The 23464-nt window shown below is 46.2% G+C and overlaps 2 protein-coding genes across 13 annotated transcripts in view; one reads left to right on the top strand and one right to left on the bottom strand.

Moving 5' to 3' along the window:
- Positions 1-23464, top strand: part of LOC142896435 (uncharacterized) — a 393522-nt gene that overhangs the window by 179030 nt on the left and 191028 nt on the right. The window lies entirely within an intron of this gene.
- Positions 1-23464, bottom strand: part of plxnb2b (plexin b2b) — a 136423-nt gene that overhangs the window by 11149 nt on the left and 101810 nt on the right. For all 12 annotated transcript variants that reach the window (XM_076038067.1, XM_076038065.1, XM_076038071.1 and 9 more), the window contains 16 exons: positions 23363-23458; positions 22568-22655; positions 19765-19949; positions 18095-18243; positions 15591-15702; positions 14566-14702; positions 13827-14009; positions 12989-13082; positions 11027-11224; positions 9955-10134; positions 8245-8381; positions 6625-6725; positions 5923-6152; positions 2786-2967; positions 639-705; positions 52-198 (listed from right to left, as the gene is read on the bottom strand). In XM_076038067.1, the coding sequence (XP_075894182.1) occupies positions 52-198; positions 639-705; positions 2786-2967; positions 5923-6152; positions 6625-6725; positions 8245-8381; positions 9955-10134; positions 11027-11224; positions 12989-13082; positions 13827-14009; positions 14566-14702; positions 15591-15702; positions 18095-18243; positions 19765-19949; positions 22568-22655; positions 23363-23458 (2286 nt within the window). The remainder of the gene's footprint in view (positions 1-51; positions 199-638; positions 706-2785; positions 2968-5922; positions 6153-6624; positions 6726-8244; positions 8382-9954; positions 10135-11026; positions 11225-12988; positions 13083-13826; positions 14010-14565; positions 14703-15590; positions 15703-18094; positions 18244-19764; positions 19950-22567; positions 22656-23362; positions 23459-23464) is intronic.

Below are 23464 nucleotides of genomic sequence, written 5' to 3'. Positions count from 1 at the left end.
GTAAGTGTGAGTGCGTGTGTGTGTGTGTGTGTGTGTGTGTGCCAATCTCACCAGCACAGAGTACTCCACGTCGTCACCCAGCAGTCCCGTGTCATTTAGAGTGTATTTGGCTTTCTTCACTCTGGCATCCACAGGCCCTTTCTCTATCTGGTGCTTGATGGCTCGGAACAGTTTGTACAAGGGTTCGCCAGCAGAGTCCTAGTACAGGCACGCGCACGCGCACACACACACACACACACACACACACACACACACACACACACACACACAAAGCCACAAAGTCGTTTGTACGTTGTCTCAGACGTTGTTGAGGAAGTAATTGTTGTGATTAGCGCCCCCCAGATGACAGACAAATGCATATCATCAATAGCCAGTGCTAATGAAAGAAATGAAGGAATTTATGATGCGCTGCTTTAAATGCTGCGGCACGTCTTCAATTTCTTTTTCAAATCCTTTACACTTTTTTTTTTTTTTTTTTTTGGTTGTTGGCTTGAGCTCAGCAGGAATAAATGGCAAGTCACACTCCAATTTAATAACCAATTAGAAGTGAGGAAAGAGTAGCAGCAGCTGCACTGACGCCTCCGGCGCAAAGCGCCATCACTTTGCTGCCGTGAGTGTGCGTCTGAGCCGAGTGTTACCTTCAGAAACTGGTAGAGGCAGATGGACATCCAGTTACACAGCATCCTCTCCACCACCGTCTCTGACCTGCCACACAACACAGCAGAGCAGCGGCTTAGCGGGGACAAGCGTTGTGCAACTTCTTCTGGTATTAGCGGAAACAGTTGTCTGGTAATTAACATTTTTATTGACCATTAAAATAAATTATACATATATATATATATATATATATATATATATATATATATATATATATATATATATATATACATATATATATGTATATATATATATATGTATATATATATACATATATATATATATATATATATATATATATATATATATATATATATATATATATATATATATATATAGTGTATATACATTTATATACATACACATTAAATACATATATATTCATGGACTGTTTGTGGCAAGAAATGACGTTTAATTAACAAGTTCATAGACAGCTAATTAGCAAGTATGCTTCTACTTTAGTCGTGATTCTCAAATTAATCCCTGAAACATAATCCTATTTTTCGCCAGCAGCGATGCACTGTCGCTGAACTGCACACACACATACAGGAATGAGGGAATTCGGTCCTTCGCTTCCCCCCCCCCCCCCCCACACACTGTACTTTTGGATATCATCTGCCCTTTGTGACATTACGAATGGCAACGGCAGCTTGGAGTGAACGGCACCAGCCGGCTAATGTCAGTTCAGACCGAGTTTCCTTCTTCCACTTCCGCAGCGTTTTTTTTTGTTTGTTTGTTTTTTTGCAGGATGCTGTAAACAGAGGGCTAAAATGTACCGGATGTGTCTGTACCGAGGAAGCATAAAAGTCAGACAATGACACAATGAGACCTTTCACTCTCTTCGCAGTGACACACTATAAAAACACTATTTGGTAATATACTCATCTGACATTAACATCTCAAGATCAACGAGTGTTTTTTTTTTGCTCCCCCCCCCGCAAGCCTCCTTGGCAACAGTTTGAGAATTTTTTTTTTCCAGCCCCCAGTGACAGATCACCCATCCCAGTGTCAAATATTCACTGGCGGGCAGGCACTCATTGTTAGCAGCTACCACGGCTAATTAGATATGTTGCATGCGCGGGGGAGGGGCTGCCATGGCACGCCGGCCTAATCAGCGCGAGCGGCATCTCCTCCGAGGGATAATTAAGACGTGCGCTCGCAAAAAAAAAAAAAAATGAGCCAGTCACGGTCACGCGGAGCCTGCGGCTCGGCGGGGGAGGGGCTGACGTTGACGTGATCTTTATCCTGGATGGAAACAAAGGCGCTAATGGACAGCTGGAAATAAAAGTTATTTGAAGTTATCATTTTTTTTTTTTTTTTCATAGAGGAGTCCTTTGCGAGGTCTCCAGTAAACAGCATGTTTAAGCCCCGTGTTTACAGCCCAGCTGGAAAACAAACCCCCTGGGCGGCAACTACCTGGTGCGACCGATGCTTCTGTTGGATTCTCCACGTTTTTTGAGAAAGGGAGAAAAAGGCGGCTGGGAAAAAAAATCATTTCTCATCTCTTTCTTTCTTTTTCTTGCAAATGAAAACTTAACTTCAGTTTGAGGGGACTCTCAAACGATAAAACCTTCCAGAAGGCTTGTGAATCATTGGAATTGAATGGAGATGCTCATTGCTAAATCATCCTGATGCGAAAAAAATAAAATAAAAACTGAGCCGACGCACCTTGGCGAATGACAATTAAGCGTCCTGGAACATAAAAAAAAAAAAAACACTTTGCAGCAACAAGTTGTTTGACGCCTTTAACTGCAAACAAACAGCTCTGTGATGAGGACATGATGATTAAAAAAACACACACACACACACACACACACACAAAAAAAGAAAAGAAAAAAAGATGATGAATTAGAGAGAGGAGAACCAGTCGAGCACAGCGAGCCAGGAAAAGGAGGATGAAACAGTGGGAGGAACAGACGGGAGAGGACGGGAGCCCATCGCGCGGCCGTCTGCTTGCCGTGGCGGCGGCGGACGGCCGACAGCAGCGGGCGCACGACTCGGCCGAACACATGGCGGCGCAATGAAACTGTCGGCGGCGTCTTGAAGCCGAGCCCAGTTCCCCTCGCACGTCCGCAGGGTTCGCTGCCAGGAGGGAAGCAGCAGCAGGAGCAGGGAGTCGGTCTCTCACCTGCGCAGCATGAGCTTGGGGTTCTTGCTGTGGACGTACTCCTCCATCAACTCCAGCAGCAGCGTCCTCATGATGTCGGTGTAGTACTCCATCTTGCCGTGCAGCGCCACCGTCAGCAGCGAGGCGAAGTACACCTTGACCCTGGCGTGGAAGTCGTTGCTGCGCTCCAGCGTGCGGATGAACTGCAGGAGGACACGAGAAGAATCTCTCTCTCTCTTTAACTCTCTCTTTAAGTGTGTACAAAGTACCCCCTTGCACAACAGTATTACATTATACATATGTATATATATATATATATATATATATATATATATATATATATATATATACATATACATATATATATATATATATATATATATATATATATATATATATGTATATATATATATATATATATATATATATATATATATATATATACATATATATATATACATATGCATACGTATACATTTTATTGTTGTTTTTTATTCCTATTTTTAATTTTTATTCTGTAATTTTATAGTTAGAAACTTGCATGCCTTTTATTGCACTAGTTCCCTAGAACAAGCACAGCCGGCAGAAGAAGAAGACAAGGTGGCATGAGCCATTGTTTCTTTATTTGAATAATGAAAAGTCAAGGTAAATTTAATACCCGACTGTAAAAAAAAAAGAGAAGAAAAAAAACACCGTGGCTTAGAAAAGACACCATTTAGTGGACGAGGACTCTCTCCCACACACACGAGCAGCAGCAGAAGCAGTAGCAGCAGCCTTGGAAGCTGCTGCTGCTAAGCCGACAACTTTGATTTAATACAGATCTTCAAACTCTCTCCCTGAGCTTTTCACCCACTGAAACATGTGTGAGTCCTTCAGATCGAGCGTAGCTCATTCACTTCATTCACAGCAGCTTGGACCACACTGTGTTGAGAAAATAACTAGAGCAACACAATGTGCTTTTAAGAGGAATCAAAGGAGCTTTTCTTTTCTTTTTTTTTTTTTTTAAAGATTTACATCATAACTGTGGTGCCGTTCGATCTCACTTAGACCAGGATTCACACAGCAATTTGGAGTGACCCAGTTCTGGGTTAATTTCACTTTCTGGTTGCACAGAATGGATCTCTAAGATTGAGGGGGATGGTTTGGGGGGGTTTAGGGGGGGATACTCAAATTCAGCCACTGTCTGATAGGAATCAGGCCTCCTTTAGATGTGGAAATCAATCAGATAAGAATCAGAAATGTGCCGATTCTCTGGCGGTCTTAGCAGGGCGGGAGATCCTCCGACACAGAGAGCAGCAGCGTGTCGATGCTGCTTAGCGGCTGCAAATCGATCAGGCTGCTTCCTCCTCTTCCTGCTCTTCCTCCCCACCGCCGATAACATTCTGCCTGGCCTCCCCTATATGAAACGCCCCAGAAAAGCCCTTGTGTGGGGATTTTACTATTGCAAAAAAAATAAAATAAATAAAATTCTGTTGACTCCTGCTGCTCAGCGGAGGCTAATTTCCTATTTCCTTCCACGGGTTCGCAACCAAACGCAGTGAATCAGACACAGGTCTTTTTTTTTTTCTTCTGAAAGCAGCGGCGAGAAAGCGGTCGAATAAAATGGTACCGAAAATGTGGAAACTGGGCGTTGGGGGTCCTGGTGGGGGGAGTCTTGCTTTTAGAAAGCACAGCCGGCAGCAAGAGCGCAAAAACTAAAAACATCTGAGCCCTCCACCCCCTACCCCACCTCACCCCTCCACACCCCCAACCCCATCTGTGGCGTCTCCGCTAGCTAACTAGCAACCTAACTAGCTAGCTAGGTCAGGTATGGGCAAACTACGGACTGGGGGCCATATGTGGCCTGTAAAGCTTTTTAATCCAGCCCACCGAACTTAAAGAAATGATATTAACCCTTTAAGCGCCAGAATTTTTTTAAGAAAATATTCAATTTTGATATCAAGATTTCAAATGGCCGTGACTTGAAACTGGTTAGAGATAAAGCCGTACTGTAATTAAGAAAAATCTTCAGTATGACTCAAACTTTGTGAAAGGAGTAAATTTTTGTTTGTTTGTTTTTGTATTATGTCAGATGTCAGGGGTCTGTCTGTCAGATCGCTGACATCTCCACAATACCCCACAGGCTCATCAAAATGTTTTATCCACTTTTGATAATTTTCCACATATCTCAAACAGACCCAGCCATCATCACTGTAATTTACAGGGTGACCACAAACATCCCTGCAGCCTGTTTCCTCCCACAGCTTCCACCACGTTGATCACTAACTCTCACTGCGCCCTGCGTCACCATTAGCAGTGTTTTGAGTACTCCTGCTTCCCCCACCACGTCCCCTCATCCTCATTCGTCGATTACTCCCACTACACCCCGGGCACGCTGAGGCGAAGCATGTGCTGCTTGGTGACTGTCGCGGCGCATCGACTCGCTGCCGCTGCGTAAAGACACACCGGCAGACTCGCTCTAACGGGACGACTGAACATCATCGTCAGAGTGCGAATATTCCTCTTGGTTATATGAGTCAGAAATTACTTGACGAAGTACTTTGTCAATGAACAAACCTCTCGGCAATGTATTCTCAGTAAAATGATCTGTCTTTCTCTCTCTGCTCCCACTACAACCACTTCCTTGTCTCCTCGACTGAGGCTTTCTCTCTATTTATACTCCAAAGTCTTAATATAAACACCCCCACAAATGCTGCTCAGATTGAAGCCACAGGTGTCTGCCATCTCCTGGTGTAAAGTGGTAACTACTTTCAGCACCATATTTGCCGCTATGGCCTGTTTAATTCAGCAATGACGCTTGTCGCAATTTTGCGACCATGGCGCCTAAAGGGTTAATAGTTAGTGAGCAATAGCTGTATTTTTTTATTTTTTTTTGGTGTTTTAACAGTCATTCCAATAAAGAGCTAAATGCTGTGGGACTTCAAAAACACATAGGTTGTTGTAACTTTGCTTTCCTTCATTTTCAATAGGAATACATATCCCATAATATTTTTCCCTCCAATGAGGTGGGTCACTAAAACACTCCATCAATCTGCTCCTGCTCTGGCCCCTCCTCTGTCAAATTATAGAACCCATTGAGGCCTCACCAGTCAAAAAGTTTCAGCATCAATTAGGATGAGTGCAAGTGACGCGGGTGCTGGACCGCGGGCCGTGCTTACGTTGATGAGGAAGGTCTTGGAATTGAGCAGGTTGGAGAACTGGTTGAGGGCCTGCGTGATGGTGGCCCGCCGCGACGGCGGGAAGTCCAGTCGGCCCGTGATCATTATGTCGTTGGCGCCGTCCTTGGAGGGCAGGAAGAAGACGCGGTCCGTGTACGTCTTGTAGTCCAGGAAGGGGATGCGGCCCTCGTTAAGGTCGTTGGTGTGGTCCTCCATCTCAATCATCAGGTCTGCGGGGCGGGGGGGCGGGGGAGGGGTGAGAGCAGACAGTGGTACCTTGTTCCTTTTTATTACGTGGCCTTGTCATTTGTGTTGCTGCCTCATCTGTCTCAATCATAACGCAGCAGTGTGTGGTGGTGGTTGGTGGGATTGTTGGTGTGGTGTCGGGGGTGTGGGGGTCCTGAGGAGCTCACCTCAGCTGTGGAAGATTGCTTTTTGTTTTTTTTTTCCCCAGGACTGTTACTGCAAAACTGCTCCCCACAACACAATAACGCCATAACATTAAGCGGAGAATTTATTTCGCTCACTTCGCCGCGATGCGTCACAAGAAGCAAAATGGAATCAGAGCTGTGAAGCTTCACTTCATTAGTTCATTATTGCTCTGGAGCAGGGACACATTCCGTCGGCTGCTGGCAATAAAGACAGAGTTTTTTTTAGTTGTTTTTTTTTCCGTTTTTTCACACAGCTGCTCTCTCCGGGTACCTGTGAATTCTTTCTTGCAGCGGTCCCGCACGCTTTCCTCCAGGTTCTCCAGCTGGTGTTTCACCTTTTCGTACTCCCGCTCAGCCTGTTGACTTTTCCTCCTGAAGCAAGGCAACGGAGACGGAGGTGCCGCACGCACGAGTCACGAGAGAGAGAGAGAGAGAGAGTGAGAGAGTGAGAGAGAGAGAGAGAGAGACTATTTAGGCTTGATTGCTGCTAAAGTACTTTTTTTTTTTGCTGTAATTGGCCACGCAGAGATTCTCCAAAAAAAGAAAAAAAATGAAAAAGAAAAAAGAAAAGAAAAGGAAGCACGTCCCATTAGTGCCTGAGTCAGACTGCCGCTGTTTTGCCGTTCCTCTGTGAGTTTGGACCTTTTTATTTCAAATAAATATTCTGTTAGAAAATGAGTGCAGAAATATCAAGTGGCAAATAAATTACCTTTTTGACAGAAGTGCAGCACTGAACTGGGGACGTAAGGAGGATGAGCTATGATGGTTCTGAAACCAAAATGAATGAATGAGGGGGAAAAAATGTGTCTGCCTGCCTTTGCGTCCAGCCAATATATATATATATATGTATATATATATACATATACACACATATATGTATGTATATGTATATATATATATATATATATAAAAATGTATATGTATATATATACACATATACATATATATTTATATATATATATATATATGTATATATATATATATATATATATATATATATATATATATATATATATATATATATATATATATATAACTCTTTTTTTTTTCTACTCCTCTGAAGCGAAGCTTGACACCAACGCTTAACTTTAACACTCCAGAGTTGAGAGTTATGTTTATTTATCAAGAGCAGCAAGCGTTTAAACTATGAACCTGGCAGTCTGGCGATCCAGGCTAACAGGGCTTGAGAGAAGCTGCGCTGATCTGATGATGCATTGCATGCCTAGCCCAGTGTTAACACACAGGTCAGCCTCTGGGCTCTGCATGGTTTATTTATTTCCTTTTGCAAGAAGAACTCTGCTGCAAAGGATTCATGGAGGCACAAAACCAGTGCAAATGTAAAAAAAAGTTTAAAAAAAAGTAAAAAAAAAAAAACACAATAAAAAAACCTGGTGAACCCAGCAGTGAATAAATGAGCTGCTTTTTTACAACGAAGCAGCGCTGACACAGGACCGGTGATGCCTCAGCTGAAGGTCACAGCTCAGGCAGCGAGTCAGAAATATTGGAATGAAGCTGTTTATAAGATGAATAAACTTTTCTGTTGGATTTGAATTTTCAGTGAGAGTCTAAGATTTCGAGTGGCTGAGACCCTGGACTTTCTTGACAAAAACACATTCTTAACTCAAGGATTTTTATTTCCATCCTAACACCTAACAGCTGCCGACATGGTGAGCAAAATCCTGCTAATCCTGCTCCTTAAAAAACAAAGCCAGGTACCTTTGTTTGCACGCAGCCCCTCCAAAATAAAAACACATTATTGGGGATTTTCATTTACAGAAGACAGAAAATTTAATCGAGGAAATGGTGATTTGAATTTTAAAAGTTAGTCCACTCTTTCACAATCTGCGCCAACAACCGAGAGGAAGTTGAATTCCTGGCGGCTGCGACTCACCTGTAGCAGTAGATGGAGACACCGATGATGAGCAGCATGGGCACGATGACAGCGGGGATGATGATGTAGAGAGACAAATCGTTTTTCTTCTCGTACTGCACGGAGCCCACCACCCACTCCCCTTTGCCGAACTTGATCTGTGGATGAACGCGACACACACACAATCACACGCACGCACGCACATACATACACACACACACACACACACACACACACACACACACACACACACACACACACGCACGCACGCACAAGCACACACAGGCAGCGGAAATTGTGTTATCAGCAGCAATGCGCTCTCGACATTCCAGAGAGACGTTTATATCAGGTAGGTGTCAAGGGCAGAGATTTAACAGTGTTACAGGAGCAGGGACCGCCGACGTAATTTCACACTGTGCTGCTGGAGCTGCAGCAGGTACGAGATTCCTTTTTTGTAACTTAATATTATGACAATTTTTTTTTTAAAAGCGCAGGGTGGGTGCCGCGTGCAAGTTGGCGGGTAGACATTAACCGAATGCATGCATAAATGCATGAGTGATGCTGGGCGATCCCAGTGCTCGCACTGCGTGGCTCCAGCTATGCAAACACGGCGCCGACGGCCCGCCGTCACCCACTCCTAATGGTGCCACTCCAGCCAGAGAGGAAAGGTTGCAGTATTAATCACTGTTGTGACTCAGCCGCAATCAGGTCTAATTATAAGGGTCCATAAAAACTCCTCGACCACTCAAATGAAAATGAGTTCCCAAGATGTGCGCAGGAAGGCGGGGGTCCAGGAAAGGATTTCACCACCAGTGGCTCTGTCGGCAGTGTGTGTGTGTGTGTGTGTGTGTGTGTGTGTGTGTGTGTGTGTGTGTGTGTGTTCACGAGTAAAGTATTGAATGTTAGCAACCTTGTTCCAGCTTCACATGCGTCCTGAGGGAAGCAGCAGCTGGAGTGTGTAGCGGGTGTGTGTGAGGTCTTGTTCGATTGGAATTGCAGTGTGTGTGTGCGTGTGCGTGTGTGTGTGTGTGTGTGTGTGTGTGTGTGTGTGTGTGTGTGTATGTGTGTGTGTGTGTGAGTGTTCAGTTCTGTTAGGATGAGTGTGGGAAGGCCAATTATCCCGGCCGCTCCAGCAGTAATGCCTGATAGTTTGTCCCGTGTTTTTGACAGGTAACATATTGACCAGGAAGGTGGAAGAGTGGAGAGGGCAGTTGTGGGCGAATTTGGGAGAACATTTATTTATTTATTTTTTAAAATATTTTTTGGTGGCGGGGGGTAAAGTGGCCATAATTAACTGCATTAACAGAAGAATTCCTGAGGATGTTTCTCTGGCCATTAAATAGGAAGCAGACTGGGCTGTAATGCTAAGGGACTAATACTGAGAAAAAGCTTACACACATCGGGCCAAGTGGTGGAATACGAGAGGGCTACTATTGTGACAAGGTAAAGTGGAAAAAAGGCAATGGAAAAAATGCCCACATCCCATCAGACAAGCAACGTTCTGGCAGCCTCAGGCCTTCCCACTCTCATCACTTCCTGTTGTGGAGGTCAAACAATTCCATAACTGCCAGAGAGGACGCCAAACCAAAAAAACAAAACGCCAGAAATGCCTGAAGGGCAGAATAAGCAGTATATTTTCTGTTCATTGTCCTGATTTGAGACACTCTCTCACACACACACACACACACACACACACACACACACACGCACACACACACACACTCATCTCACCGTTAGGTCCAACAGCTCGGACCGAGTGTCCCTGCGGTGCCGCCTGGACCGGGCCTGTGGTGGGGTGGAGGGGGGGTCCAGGAAGAGCTTGTCGTCCTGCAGCGTGTTGACGGGACAGGGGACGTCGCCCACGAAGGCCTGGGCCTCTCTGGCCGTCATGGCCCTGGAGAAGCCGCGGCCCTGCAGGAGGAAGGGAGGAAGGAAGGAAGGGGGAGGAGGGAGGACGGCCGTGCTGAGAGCGAGTCGGGTGGAGAGAACTGCAGCAGAGCGACGCCGCCTCAACCTGATCCCTCATCCTTTGCATTGGATGAATAAGTTCTGAACAGCAACTTACAATGCAGAGAGTAATTGCAAAAGATTAAGATTACAATGTCTGGAAGTGCGAGCTTTTTCCTCTCCTCCTCTTGAACACGCTCCAGGCTGCTCCACTTTAACCCCGCGGCTCTGACGGACACCGTGGCTTTATACATTTTCAAACACTTCAAGTGCACTTCGGCGCGTGCGGACTGACTGATAAATGATTCTAATGCAGCACCTGATTTGTGAGGGAGGTGCAATTAGCCGAGTGTTAACAGCATCTTGAGAGGTTGAAAAAAACTAATTATTTTCAACTTTTCAACTTCAGACTGATTCACCTCAAGGGGGCGTCGCCAAGGGCACCCGATATAATGTAAATTTTATTTTATCCATCTCTCATGTTAAGGCTCACTGTCTCATACTGTCTCTGATCTCCTGGCTCCAAAGTGTCTGATGGATCTTTGGGGTGTGTCGGCTTCTTCCCACATTCTTGTGTTTGTGTTCATGTGTTCATGTTTGTGTTCTTGCTGTGTTGCCCTTACATCGCCTACCTACCCTGTAGGGCAGAAGACACTGCCCTCATGTCATTGCTCCCATTCCACTGAATGAGGCTACCTAATAAATGCCGGCAAACCAGACTCCAATTGTTCAGTGGAGACTCTAATTCATGCCACAACACCGACGGGAACTCAAAAACTATGTCGAGTTGTCAAAAGACTGTTGAGAAGGAGAAAAAGCCACCTGCCCGCCCGCCCGCCCGCCCGCTGGGACTCACGGTGACGATGATGATGCTGGCCTCGTTGAAGACGTCCTTGGTCAGGTTGTCGAAGACGGGGTCGGGGTAGTAGGCGAAGGGCTTCAGCTCCTTGCTCCAGTTGTCCAGGTGGATGGAGGTTCTCACGTGCTGGTTGAGGGAGTCGTTCACTGTCGGGGACTGAAACTCGATGGCTGTGTCGTTTTTCCCGTGGGCGTACTGAGTAAAACATGACACCATAGTGAGCCAAAAAAAAAAAAAAAAAAAAAAAGAGGGAAAAACAAAACAATTACCAGAAGAAGACAGAGAGGATGGAAATGGAGACGACAAGAGGTGGTAAAGAATGTTTTCACTGGGAGAGTGTTTAAAAGGACCCTGAAAAAATATATACAAAAAAAAAAAAAAAAATCTACTTTTTTCCCCCCAGATTTTTTTTTTATATCAAAATCCCAACTGCCCTTCATTCCCTCAATAAATCAACAGCTCGCAGTGACTCATCGCTCCTCTTGGGCTTTGTTTGTTTGCTTTTGATTAACAGGGCCAATGTGATTTTTCTGTCAGCCTAGGATTGTTTCCACACTCAGGTCCTGCATTAACTCAGCCTCCCTCCCTCAACACGCCCTGGGTGCATTAGAACACACTCCACTAAAAGTCAGAAGGGGGCGGCAAACAAAACTTTGAAGCCACGAGTTGTTTCTGGTGAAAGTAAATGTATCCACTTTTCTTTTTTTTCCTGACTGGGAATAGGGAAACTGTTCACTGTTTACTGGGTGAGAACCACATTTCCCATTTAGTGGTGTGTGTGTGTGTGTGTGTGTGGCACCCAGAGGACATTCATATCTCAACAAGGCTCCCAGTTTGAATTTGCAAAAACAGGAGCAACCAGCTCTAAAGGGAGCTGGAGCGGAGAATGAAGGGTCGGGGAAGGAAAAAAAAAAAAAAAAAGGAACACAAACGTAATTGCTCTGAGTCCCCCTCCCCCTGAAAAAGAATGTAATCAACATGTTTTCACCGCACGCCAGTCACAATAATGACTCTAGATATTTCCCGGGTCCAGTTCAGCAGATCGACTTAGACCGAGAGCAGCTTATGAAGTTGACCAGCCGAGGCCTTTGAGATAAACGTCTGACGCCTGCTGCTGGTTGGCGGCAGCCAGAGGTCTTTTCCAATCTCAGCTGTCCCCGGAGCAGCAGCAGCTCCAGCAGCAGCTCCAGCAGCAGCTCCAGCAGCAGCTCCAGCAGCAGCGGCAGCGGCAGCAGTAGCAGCAGCAGCAGCGGCGGCACACAATCATGTAATTTTCTGCAACCTTAATTCTTGAAAATAAATGAATAAAATTGCTGCTGCTTAACACTGGTTGCTACACTGGGGACGGGGGAAGTTGGGCAGAGCTGTTGGCTGTCAGCAGCCACTTAAGAGGTTTTCACCCCGCAGGAGACGATCCTGCCGGACCCACTGGCTGGCTGCTGGCCCTACTGTCTGACAGTCTGATGGTTAGCGTCCGGAGCGGCTACATGGGGGCGCGATAATCTGTGGAGTCAGCAGTGTTCTGGCGATAAATATCAGATATTGCAGGTGCATCTCGATTGGTGGGTAACAAATGCTATGACATCATACAACCCGATACGATACAACACAAAACAATATAGGTGATGCATGTTTCTGTGACTTTCAGAAACAAAACGAGACGGTTTTGGGCCGAAACACCGACGTTTGAGTCGTGCAGTCATTGTTGCTATGGTTACCGCCTCTTTATCGCGGTCGCACACGTGTGGACTTTGCAAGATAAGCCGCTAATGCAGGGAAGGTTGTGTTTTCTTATGCAACGCGCCGATATGTCACAATATGATACGATGCGATATGGTGCCATACTACATGACGGCATGACACTGAGAGAGAGAGAGAGAGAGAAAGAGAGAGAGAGGGAGGTTTGGAAAAGGGAGGATGATGGTCAACAGAGAGGAAGAGAGAAAAAGTCAGACGCACCTCCATCGCTGTCAGGTTGCCGACTTGGACCTTCATGACTGCAGTCTGGATGAGGTCGAAGCCGGAGCCGGTCACCACGATGTTCCTCCCTCCACTGGAACAGAATACACACGCACACACACACACACACACACACACACACACACACACACACACACACTAAATAAGAGCAGCGCCTCTGATGCACCTCCAGCCTCACAAAAGCCCACAGTTACGGGCGAGCAGACACCCTTTTTTTTTTGCATTGCACCCTGGGTAATTTTCACTGGAGATGAAAAAAACAAATTAGTTCAGCCTCCGAGGAGCCTAATCTGCTGTTTGCTGTTTCACTCTGCTCCGCTAATCGTAGCTACACACCCCCGCTTGCACTGAAGTGTACACTGAATGTAAGGGGGGTTCTTCTGAAGGCTCGACGTCTGTTTGCACCGGCGATTCGACACAAGTCGTTCGCTGTGGCATCAGAGAGCCCTTGTTTGTAGCCAGTTGGAAGAACGCTCAGGAAAATATTACAAAAACGAAAACCGCTGGCGCACAGAGCGGGACTTGAAGGACAAATTGGACTTTACTTAAGACAAACAAAACAGCTCTTGGCGTTAATAACCTCTGCCGAGGTTCTAGACGGACGCCTGCGAGCGGAGAAAGAAAAAAAAAAAAGGACGACCAGCTTTAGTTCTCAGCATTCTTCTCTCTGAACGGCAGCACGGCTGAAATCTGACCTTGTCGGAAAATCTCTTCTTTTTGTGTGGGTCTAAAGTGGCATTTCATTTATTTTTCAAGACTTTTTGTGTGATACTATATAGAATACAAAAAAACCCCCAAAAAACCAATCCAAACTGACCAGACAAAGCTGCCTTGCGGGGTGTGGTCCAGCACGATGGGGTTTTCCAGGAATTGGAAGGCGTTGGTGATGGTCTTCAAGGTGCTGGTCCCATACTTGACGGTGACGTGGAGGGGATCTGACGGAACCTTATCAGCCCGGTACTCTCCCGTCCTGCAGGTGATCTCCGTTCCGAAGGTCTCCCTGTCAGCGACAAGGACACCACTCAACTCTCGGCTGGCTGGAGAAGACGGGGAGGGTGGGATGGTTGGGTTGGAGGGGGGTCGGGGGGTCGGGGGGGGTCGATGCGGGTCACCGTGCGGCGGGAGCCAACATGTCAGCGCCATGACAGCTTGTTAAATCCTGGCTTTGCTGTTTCTGTAGCTCATTATTTTTCCATTACCTCCACCTAAAATGTCACCATGGGCTAGTTTTGACAAAACTCTCACTCCCACACTCTCAGTTACTTATTGCAAGAGAAGGGGAGCAGGTGAGGGGGGGGGGGTTGTCCTACAAGGTGACGCTTGACTGTGTTTTCTCTTCGGGATTCAGTTTTCAAGAAAAAAAAAAGGAAGAAAAGGGAGGAAAAGAAGAAGAAAGAAATCAATTTCAGGGCTTCAAGGACTTTGTACTGAGGACCTGGGCGCAGAAATACAATGTTAGCATAATAAGTAGCACTTATCATAGAAATAGGCTGAATTAAAAGGGGGGAAAATTTGCATGAATATCCGCTAGTAAGCAAAAGGGAAAAACCCCTTACACAATGCAGTCCACCGCTCCGACGGAGACCCGGACGTCCTCCATGCTGCCTGTATCCAGAAAGACCCCCATAATGGTAATGAGGGTCCCGCCAGCCTTGGGACCCCTGGAGGGCTCCACTGCCTCAGGAATCGGCTCCTGGCGAGGGGAGACGAATGGAGGGGGGGGGGGGGGTTACAGAATACAGCATGAGCACACGCACGCACACACACACACACACGCACACACACACACACGCACACACGCACGCACTCGCGCACGCACTCACGCGCACACACACACCACACACACACTGTGTCCCCCTGTGAGGATTAACATACACACAGGCGCTCCAACCCACAGGCAGACACGCAAGAAGAAGAACACACACACACACACACACACACACACACACACCTTGCTCGATCCCACTGCTTGCCTCCAACCCTTTAGCCAGCTACACACACACACACACACACTCACTCACACACACTCACTTGCCCTCATGCAACCGGGCACATCTGCCTCAATTTGCTGAGCAAACAGAGAGGCGGCGCTCTCCCCCGTGGCGCAGCTTTAGCAGAACCACCGATATGAAAAGCCTGTTAAACAGCTACGCTGGAGCCTGTTAAGGTATTAGAGGGGAGGGGCGGGGCTAACCGCACGCCATTCCCGCTTGAAGAGCAACGCTTACACACGGCGGAGACCTTATCCGACAGCGCATTATCATTGTCGGGCGGCGGCATTCCGAGAGAGCTTTTGTCTACCAGCGGGGAAGTCGCGTTTGTGAAAATGGCACAAATGACGGGGGGTGGGGAGTTTTGGGGGGGTGGTGTGTTCTGATAAGGAGGCTTTCTTGCTGCGCTCAAGCGAATGGAAACTAAACGGGCAACGTGTTTACTTTCTAGGTCAGTGTCTTCTTATTTGTGGTTGGATTGTTTTTACTGCAGAAGGGAGTGCGACTGTGTGGAAGGAAGAACTAGAATGAAGCAGAAGGCCAAGTGTTGCTGAGTGTGTGCGTGTGTGTGCGTGTGTGTGTGAATTTACCCTGTAGGTGAAGTACATGGAGGAGGTCCCCTTCTTGCTCCCCTGCACCTCCACCTCCACCTGCCCCCAGTGGCGGGACGCGGCGCCGATGCGGCCGATTTGACACACGATGCTGGACGCGTCGGGGGAGAGAAGGCAGCCGTTAATAAAAGGTTGTGTGTTAAAATGCAAACATTTCACTCTCAAAGTGTGTTTTTTTTTCTGACAGCGGCGCAGGTTTCTGAACTCTTCCGAGTCGGTGACCACGCCCCCCGGCAAGGTGTTCCTTCCAACCCAGCGTCTTGCTCACAGCCTTCTCCTTCCACAAATGTGGGAATTCCAACCAAGCTTCGGTTTAAGGAGGAAGTTAAAATAAAGCGTTTTTATCCCCCACAGGAGGCCTAAAAATGCTGTATTCCAGAGATCTATAAAGTCTACGGATAATTCATTTGGCAACGCCGTGGCGGAATATAACGGCTTTCCTTTCAATCAACGCCAAGATTTCTGACATTCTGAGCAACTGAACGTTTAAATATACATGGCATATTAGCAGAGAGACAGTGACTGACACATCAGAAACTGCGAGTTTTCTACTTTGTGCGGAAAGATCAAAAGACATCAGCTTTGAGACATTTTGAAAGGTCAGACCTGATTTGATTTAGAGGACTTGATTTTAAAAACCTCAATCCCTGCATCTCTGAAAACATTCATGAAAAATCCAAACGCAAACATTAAAACCATCCCACCGTTTCAGTTCCATCCACCCACTAGCCGGCCAAAGCTATGGAAGGACCGCGAGTGAAGAAAGTCCCTGAAAAATACCTGAGAACTCTGGCGCAGCCGCCTGGCAGGTTAGCATAAAGCACGGGGATGAGGCGGCGAAGCAGCTGCGGACACGCTTTGCTTTCCAAATGCAGATTGGCGCCTGGTATCGTCTCAGAAATTGAACCCGGTGGGAATTTCCCCCACTGTCTGGAGTCATGCGGCAAACCAGACACGTCCGTGAGCTCGCGCGCCCGCTCGCCAGCCGGCAAGGAAACACAAAGGTGAGCCGGGGGGAAAGAGGTCAGCATAAAAAAGGGGGATTTAAGCAACCGGGAGGACTCGCAGGCAGCCAATTAAAGGCTGCAGCGGCCGGCGGAAGGTAATGAAACATCATAACGGACGAGCTGTCAAAGCTGGAAGTGAGTGAAGTACGGCTTTCAGAAGGCCACGCGGGGTAACTAACAACAAGACGGAGACCGCAGCCGGAACATTAGCGGCGAAAGTGGATGATTTAGGAGGGAAAAGCATTCCGTCTGCTCCCATAAATCCACTTTTATGCCTCATCGTGCAGATGGCGGGGCAGGAATTTGTCATAAACGTGGACCAATCCGTCCAGGTGTCAACAGCTCTGCTGTCTGGCTGTGGGGAACCAGCGCCGCAGCTTCCTCCTTCAGGAGAAGCCCTTTTATGGACTCATCTCTCTCTTTTCCATCCACACGCTGCTGGGACTCAAGTGCGTTTTGCAAGGCTTAATGTATTTTTTTTTTTTTATGAAAGGAAGTTTTTGTTTTTTTGGGGTTTTTTTATACTTTGGTTGTTGCTCACGGCTCGTCGAGGCACCTCTGGGATCAGCGTGAACACAGAGGTTTCTCGGCATTAACGAGCCTAATGTGTCAAAACTATAGATTCAGTTGGACACGTTTGCTGTGATAAAAATGGTAAATTCAGAGTACAGAGAATTCAAGCTGCAGACGCAGCTTAACACCCGAGCGTTGGAATCCACCTGTGCTTTAGATGAGCTTTTATGCTAGTTTACAGATCCACTGTGACACAGTTCTGTCAAAAATGTGTTTTCCGTGTCTGTTAAACCAAAGGAAATGCTTCTGAGTGACAAAGGTTTTTGAAGATAAAATAATTTGCGTTAATTTTCAAAAGACGGAGAGAAGTTTGATGATGAAATCCACCCTGTGTCAACGCTGAATGGTTAGTCTGAGCTTTTGCAGTTAGTTCGATTTCAGACTACTCATTAAAAGTTCTTTGTTTGTGCCCACGTTGACAGCAGGGCAATATACATTAGCATTTGGTGGATTCTTTTTTGTCGTTGCAGGAATCCAATACTTCCTGGAAAATGTGCGATTGCGCTGAAAGTCATTCTCATTCATTCATTTATAAAATATGCAGTACCTAAAGCCCACAGCTGCTATTTTGCTGCTCTCATTTTTCCCCCTCCTTTCGTCACCAAACAAAAGAATCCAAAACAGTTCTCTGCTTGATCACCGCCAGCAGTCACCTTTTAACGGAGTGATACTGTTTGCGAATCGACTTGTGTCTGGAGACCGTGCGATCGATGCCGACGCATAATGAGCTAAATAAATTATACGGGCGGGTCACCTCAAGGAAAGGCAACACACTACCTAAATGATAAAGTAACCAGAAGTTGACAAAGAGGACAAAAGACCTCAAGATTCTAACCTGCAAAACAAAGACATTAAGGTGTGAGTGTTTGTGAGTGTGTGTGTGTGTGTGTGTGTGTGTGTTACCTGGTGGAGACGGTGTACTTGTCTCTCTGATGGACACAGGGCTCGCCCACCACGCTGATGTTTGTGATGTCCGTCGGCTGGATGCCCAGGTTGGAACCCCGGATGGTGATGGAGATTCCTCCCAGCAGGGGGCCAAAGCGAGGGATGATCTGGATGAGCAGGATGAGTGGTTAGAGGCAGGAGGAGGAGGAGGAGGAGGAGGAGGAGGAGGAGGGAGAGGAGGTGATGGTGGTGGTGGTGGGCGGGGGGAGGGTTGTTTATAGGAAGAAGGGATTTGGGATGGATTTAAACAGATTAGTGGTGCAATAAGAACCTATAAAGGACTTACACAGCCTGTTTCCACTCAGTTGAATAGTTGGACTTGAAGTGTTTAATATTCATGGCCGAGATCGACATTCACATTGTAATGAGTCACGCCGGAATGTGTGCATGCAGACATATTAAGACGCACGCTTGCATCTATGTCGTCGATGATATGGGAGATATTTGTGGAGCAACAATGGGAACGAGTCGGCGTTTGTGGGTCCATGTCAAATGTAGAAATATGACGCAATGAAACACTGGGCAGAGATGCTTTTGGGTGAAAGGTCCCATATGACAAATTATTCATCCATCTATTTTCTATACCTGCACTGAGGGTTGTGGGACAGATTATTCAGATGTCCATATTTCATCGCAGCAGCAACACACGGTTAATGAGTACAAACAGACTGAACACAGCATCTTTAGCCCTCTGTTTACAGCTTAATGCAAAGAGAATGCTGCAGGTGAAAACCATGCGATGTCGAAAGGATTTTCTTTCTTTTGGCCACTTTCTGAACATACCCTTGAAAAAAAAAGGTCTGAATAAAATAACAGAAAGAGCCCATTCAGATCAGTTTGCATCACAGGAATTTGACTGTCAAACAAAATGAATCTTATTATTATTAGGATTGTTGTTTACAAATAAAAATGTTAATGTTACAGCTATGTGATGTTTAAATATTATGCAAACTGTTCCTCTATACTCCCAGAGCCACTCTGGCAGATCAACTGTCAGTTTCCTTTAATTAGCTGTAGCTCTTTTCTTTTTTTTTTAAAGTCTTGAACAAAGCGGCTCCATTAAGGGAACTAGTAACCCGATGATGGCGCGACACCGGCAGCTCCGTCAATCAATCCAATCAGACCTGAATTTCCTCCACCACCGCTGTAAAGCTTTAAGACAACAGTGACGATAAAGCCTTTAAACACACAAACTGCTGGAGGCCTGGCGTCCCTCCAGGAGCAGCAGGAAGGAGGAGTCTGAGCGTCTGATCACGACCTCCATCCACGACTGACCGTCCTCGCAATTACTTGTCAATGGCAATAACGCGGCGGCAATTAGCGGCGCACTGAAAGAATCGATTCAATCTGGACGTCAAGGAGAAGCGAGACTTTCACCTCCTCCTGTCGACAGCAGCACGAGGAAGCCGAAGCCTGAGGGCCCGTTTACAAAGACAAGTTTCTCTGACAGCGGTAAAATATTTTGTCGTTTGCAGCGGCAGCACCGGCGAGGTTCATTTCATCTTCACACTCGGTTCACACACACACACACACACACACACACACACACACACACACACACACACACACACACACACACACACACACCACCCTCTGTGTCCACCGCTCCAGCAGCGGCGGCTACTCACGTCGGTGATCTCGGGGTTGGGGCACTCCACGTTGTAGGGGTCCTGGGAGCCCGGCTGGCTGGCCGTGCACAGCTTCTCGTACACGCAGGCCTTGTGCTTGGCACACCAGACGCAGCTGTACTTCTGGCCGGCGTTCTTGCAGAGGCTGCAGTCCTGCCGGCCCACCGAGCAGTTGTACAGCGTGACTGCGGAGACAATCAGAGCGTTTCGTCATCAGCGTTTTGCCCACTTCAATCGATCGATCGATCGATTGAAGTGGGCAACGTTGCGCAACAGCTGAGCCACTCCAGACCCACAGGGGGCAGCACACAGATTAACTGCTGCTCTTTCACAAACCTGAACCAAAATGACTTCTGCTACTGTTTTATTCTATGTTAGGTCAAATGTGTCTGCAGCCTGTCAGTGAATTGGCCAGAAATGAGAATGGTTCCATGTTTACTTCGTGCACTTTCTCACATTTTTGCAAAATCAAGAGCAAAACCAAACAGTTCTGGAAAAAAAGCCTTTGTGATGTCACAGAGGGAACCTGGTACCTTTCCAACACGACCCCATCTGTGATTTTCCATCTCATGTTGTTCTGCCTCCTAACAGGCCCCTTTTTATGGAATGTTTTTTTAAGAACACATCAATTTCAGGAGGGTGCTAAATCTGAGCATGTAGGCTGTAAACAAAAGGCTAAATATGTTGTTGTCTGGGGAGCCGTAGAGATTATTTTTGGGATAATTGTGAGAGGCTGGAGTCTGGCATGAAAAATAAAGACAAGAAAATTGATGGAATATGGGCCCTTTGATTGCTCTTATTCTTATTTTGGATTTGAAATATATATTAAAGCAGCTCGAGGTAACCTTCGTTGGAAATGGCAAAGTGACAAAGTAAATACGCTGCAGCGCTAGTTTATTGATGGCGGAAAATACAAATTTCGCCTAGCTGGAGCGCTCGTACTGTCTGTGTTGAGGAAAAACACCAATATGAAATGCAAAACAGACATTGACAATAACGTCGTAGCAAACGTTCAACACTTTAATTACTTCCATCTTTCATCGAGGTTACTTATTGGATTCCATTCCGTCATTTTCCGATCTTATGTATTTGTAATAGTAGTACGTAAGACCGCCTCTAAATAAACGTGTGACGTTGCTGTAAAGTGGTTCGACCAGCGGGTCGCGCTTGAAAGTTACGCAGTGCAGTTACAGCCGGCACAACCCCCCTCTCGCTGCCGAGGCGGCACCGTTGACCTTTGATGACCACTGGTCATTTGCAGTACTGCAGCCGACTATGAATTTGAAGCCCAGAAACCCAGCATCCAATTTGTCTCATGTTTTTTTTTTTTTTCCCTTCATCATAATAAAGAGACGTCTGTGTGGACACCTCACACTGCCAACAAGGTCAATTATGACTCTTTTTGTTGTGGTTCCTGTTCCAATTAGGATTTATGCTCATAAAAGCTCAAGCTGTGAGAAGAAGACAAGATTTTTTTGGCACACGCAGCGAGTGAGTGAGGGAGCGAGCTTCATTAAACCGCAGCCAAATGACGCTTCCCATCGCGTCTCCTCCCACACGATTCCACTTCACTGATCATCGGCAGGGTTTCGGATGGAATCAGCAAATCTGAGTTTGTGCGGGTTCACATGAATGAAGCGACGGAAAAGACACGATGAAACACAATGACTCTGGGTTCCGCTGCACCATCTGTAACAACGCTGCCTCCTTCATACGTGTCCTGTGACAGCGACAACGCGGCAGCATCGGCAGGCTGAGCCGCTCAGCTTGTTCTCGCCCTGGGTCGTGTTTCTAAGGTTAGTCAGGTCTGCCCCACTTTAGTAGTAGAGACAACGTGCCGGAAGACTGTGGGCATCATTCAGTCACTTATTATTACAGTTATTATTATTATTCACAATTTAATATATGGTTTACTTCTGCAGTGAGTGTTTAGTTGTTTTTTGTTTTGTTTTGTTTTGTTTTCCGCATCACGAAGATACTACCATTAAAAAAAGAGGAAAGCCATCAAAAGAAGGAGGAGCTGCTTCAGTGGGAGGCTGCTCTCACTGAACTACTTCAGATCCTTCTCGCCCAGAGCCATGAGGCTCTTTTACACAACACTGGGGGTATATGAAGGGCGGAGTGGAGTGTGGTCCCACATGCTTGCACATGCATGCACTTTACATCTTGCAATTCAGCATTTTACTTTTTGTACCTCGGTACCACTGGCATTGTCACTTATTTTTATTTACCTCTAATCTTGATCTTAATCATTCTTTTACTTCTTTATTTTCATTTTACTTTTTACACTGTTTATGAACTGATTGCTGATTTCTGAGAAACTAAACTTTCTTTGGGATAAAAAAAAAAGTATCTGTCTATCTATCTATCTATCTATCTATCTATCTATCTATCTATCTATATGTCTATCTATCTATCTGGTAGCGACACAAAATTCTCTTTGTGGTGCAAACGCCAAATGCTGTTGGGTGATTCTAGAGCTGCCGCATTTTCTTCTGAAATCCACATTGGTGTACAATGTAATACTTCCATTCCCGGTAGGTTTCAAGTCCCCACCCCTTCTTTTTTTTTTTTTTTTTACCCAAATCTTGCATGCTCGTTGGTGTTCTATTGAAATGCATGCCGCGGTAAAGCCGCTGTCAGTTAATTTCCTGCTCGTTTTACATTTTTTTTCCACCTCCCCCATTAACAGATGATTAATAGCAGCTGCCTCACATTTAATTTGGGCACCGCACTGGGTGCACAGGTGTGCACACGGGACATTGTAAATAATCCCATCTCGGCGCTGCGATGCGATGCGTACCGTTCAGAGTGCTGTCCATCTTCTTGCCCGACTCTTTGTCCTTTAGGTAGAACAGAACGTTGGTCTCCGGCGACTTATCGAAGGAAAACTGAGGAATTGGGGGTGAGGATGGGGGAGAAATGAATTATTAATTCAGAATCCAGTGATTAATGGCACTTAAGCTTCTCTTCGCAAAACAGTGTGGGCAGTCACTCCAGTCTGCCAAGAAAGAGGAAGGATTTTTTTTCCTTTTTTTTTTTTCTTCTTTTATAAGTCAGCCTGGCAGCTTTTCAGCTGAAGAAATCAATGTTGGAAAAGAACATAGCTTGAGGCTAGGCACAGTTTGAGTTACCCAATCACAGAATTCTCTATGTGAAGACGGATCTAAAATAACTCCGGTGGTGAGAGTCTGTCCATTAGGGGGAGCTAGAAACCCCAGCTGTGAAAAACGGGGGCGGCTTGATTTATAGTCAGGGAACATGCACTCAGAAAGTGTGCGTTTAGTCTTCATCAGACATGAAAAAATGTTTAATTCAAGTCGCGCCCCACAATGTATTACTTTCAGGCCCCAGCGCTGTATTGCACTTTGATTATCCACAAATCAGCCACAGTTCAAGGGCCCGCTTTGAGCGAGGGGGGCGGGGGCCTGGCTGGCAGCCATCCGAACAAACTTTGCAAAACAAATAACAATAAAAATACAAATAATGAGAGGACGAAAAAAAAAAAACAGCAATTTAGTCTAAACTCAAAAACCTCAAAAACCAAGGGTCAATCATTGAGTTAAGTGCCAGGTAACTAAAAGTCCCCCATACTTACGTTGAAGCCACCAAAGGTGTAGAAGTGGCCGCTCTCGAAAATGACGTCTTCCTCTACGTTTTTCATCAGCTCCGTGCCGATGGTGAAGAAACGACCCTGAGA

Source organism: Nelusetta ayraudi, unplaced genomic scaffold, assembly GCF_046127955.1.
Source record: "Nelusetta ayraudi isolate G7.1 ecotype Tasmania unplaced genomic scaffold, CSIRO-AGI_Nayr_v1 ptg000053l, whole genome shotgun sequence".
Taxonomy (NCBI): domain Eukaryota; kingdom Metazoa; phylum Chordata; class Actinopteri; order Tetraodontiformes; family Monacanthidae; genus Nelusetta; species Nelusetta ayraudi.
This window is presented reverse-complemented; position numbering and strand designations above follow the sequence as displayed.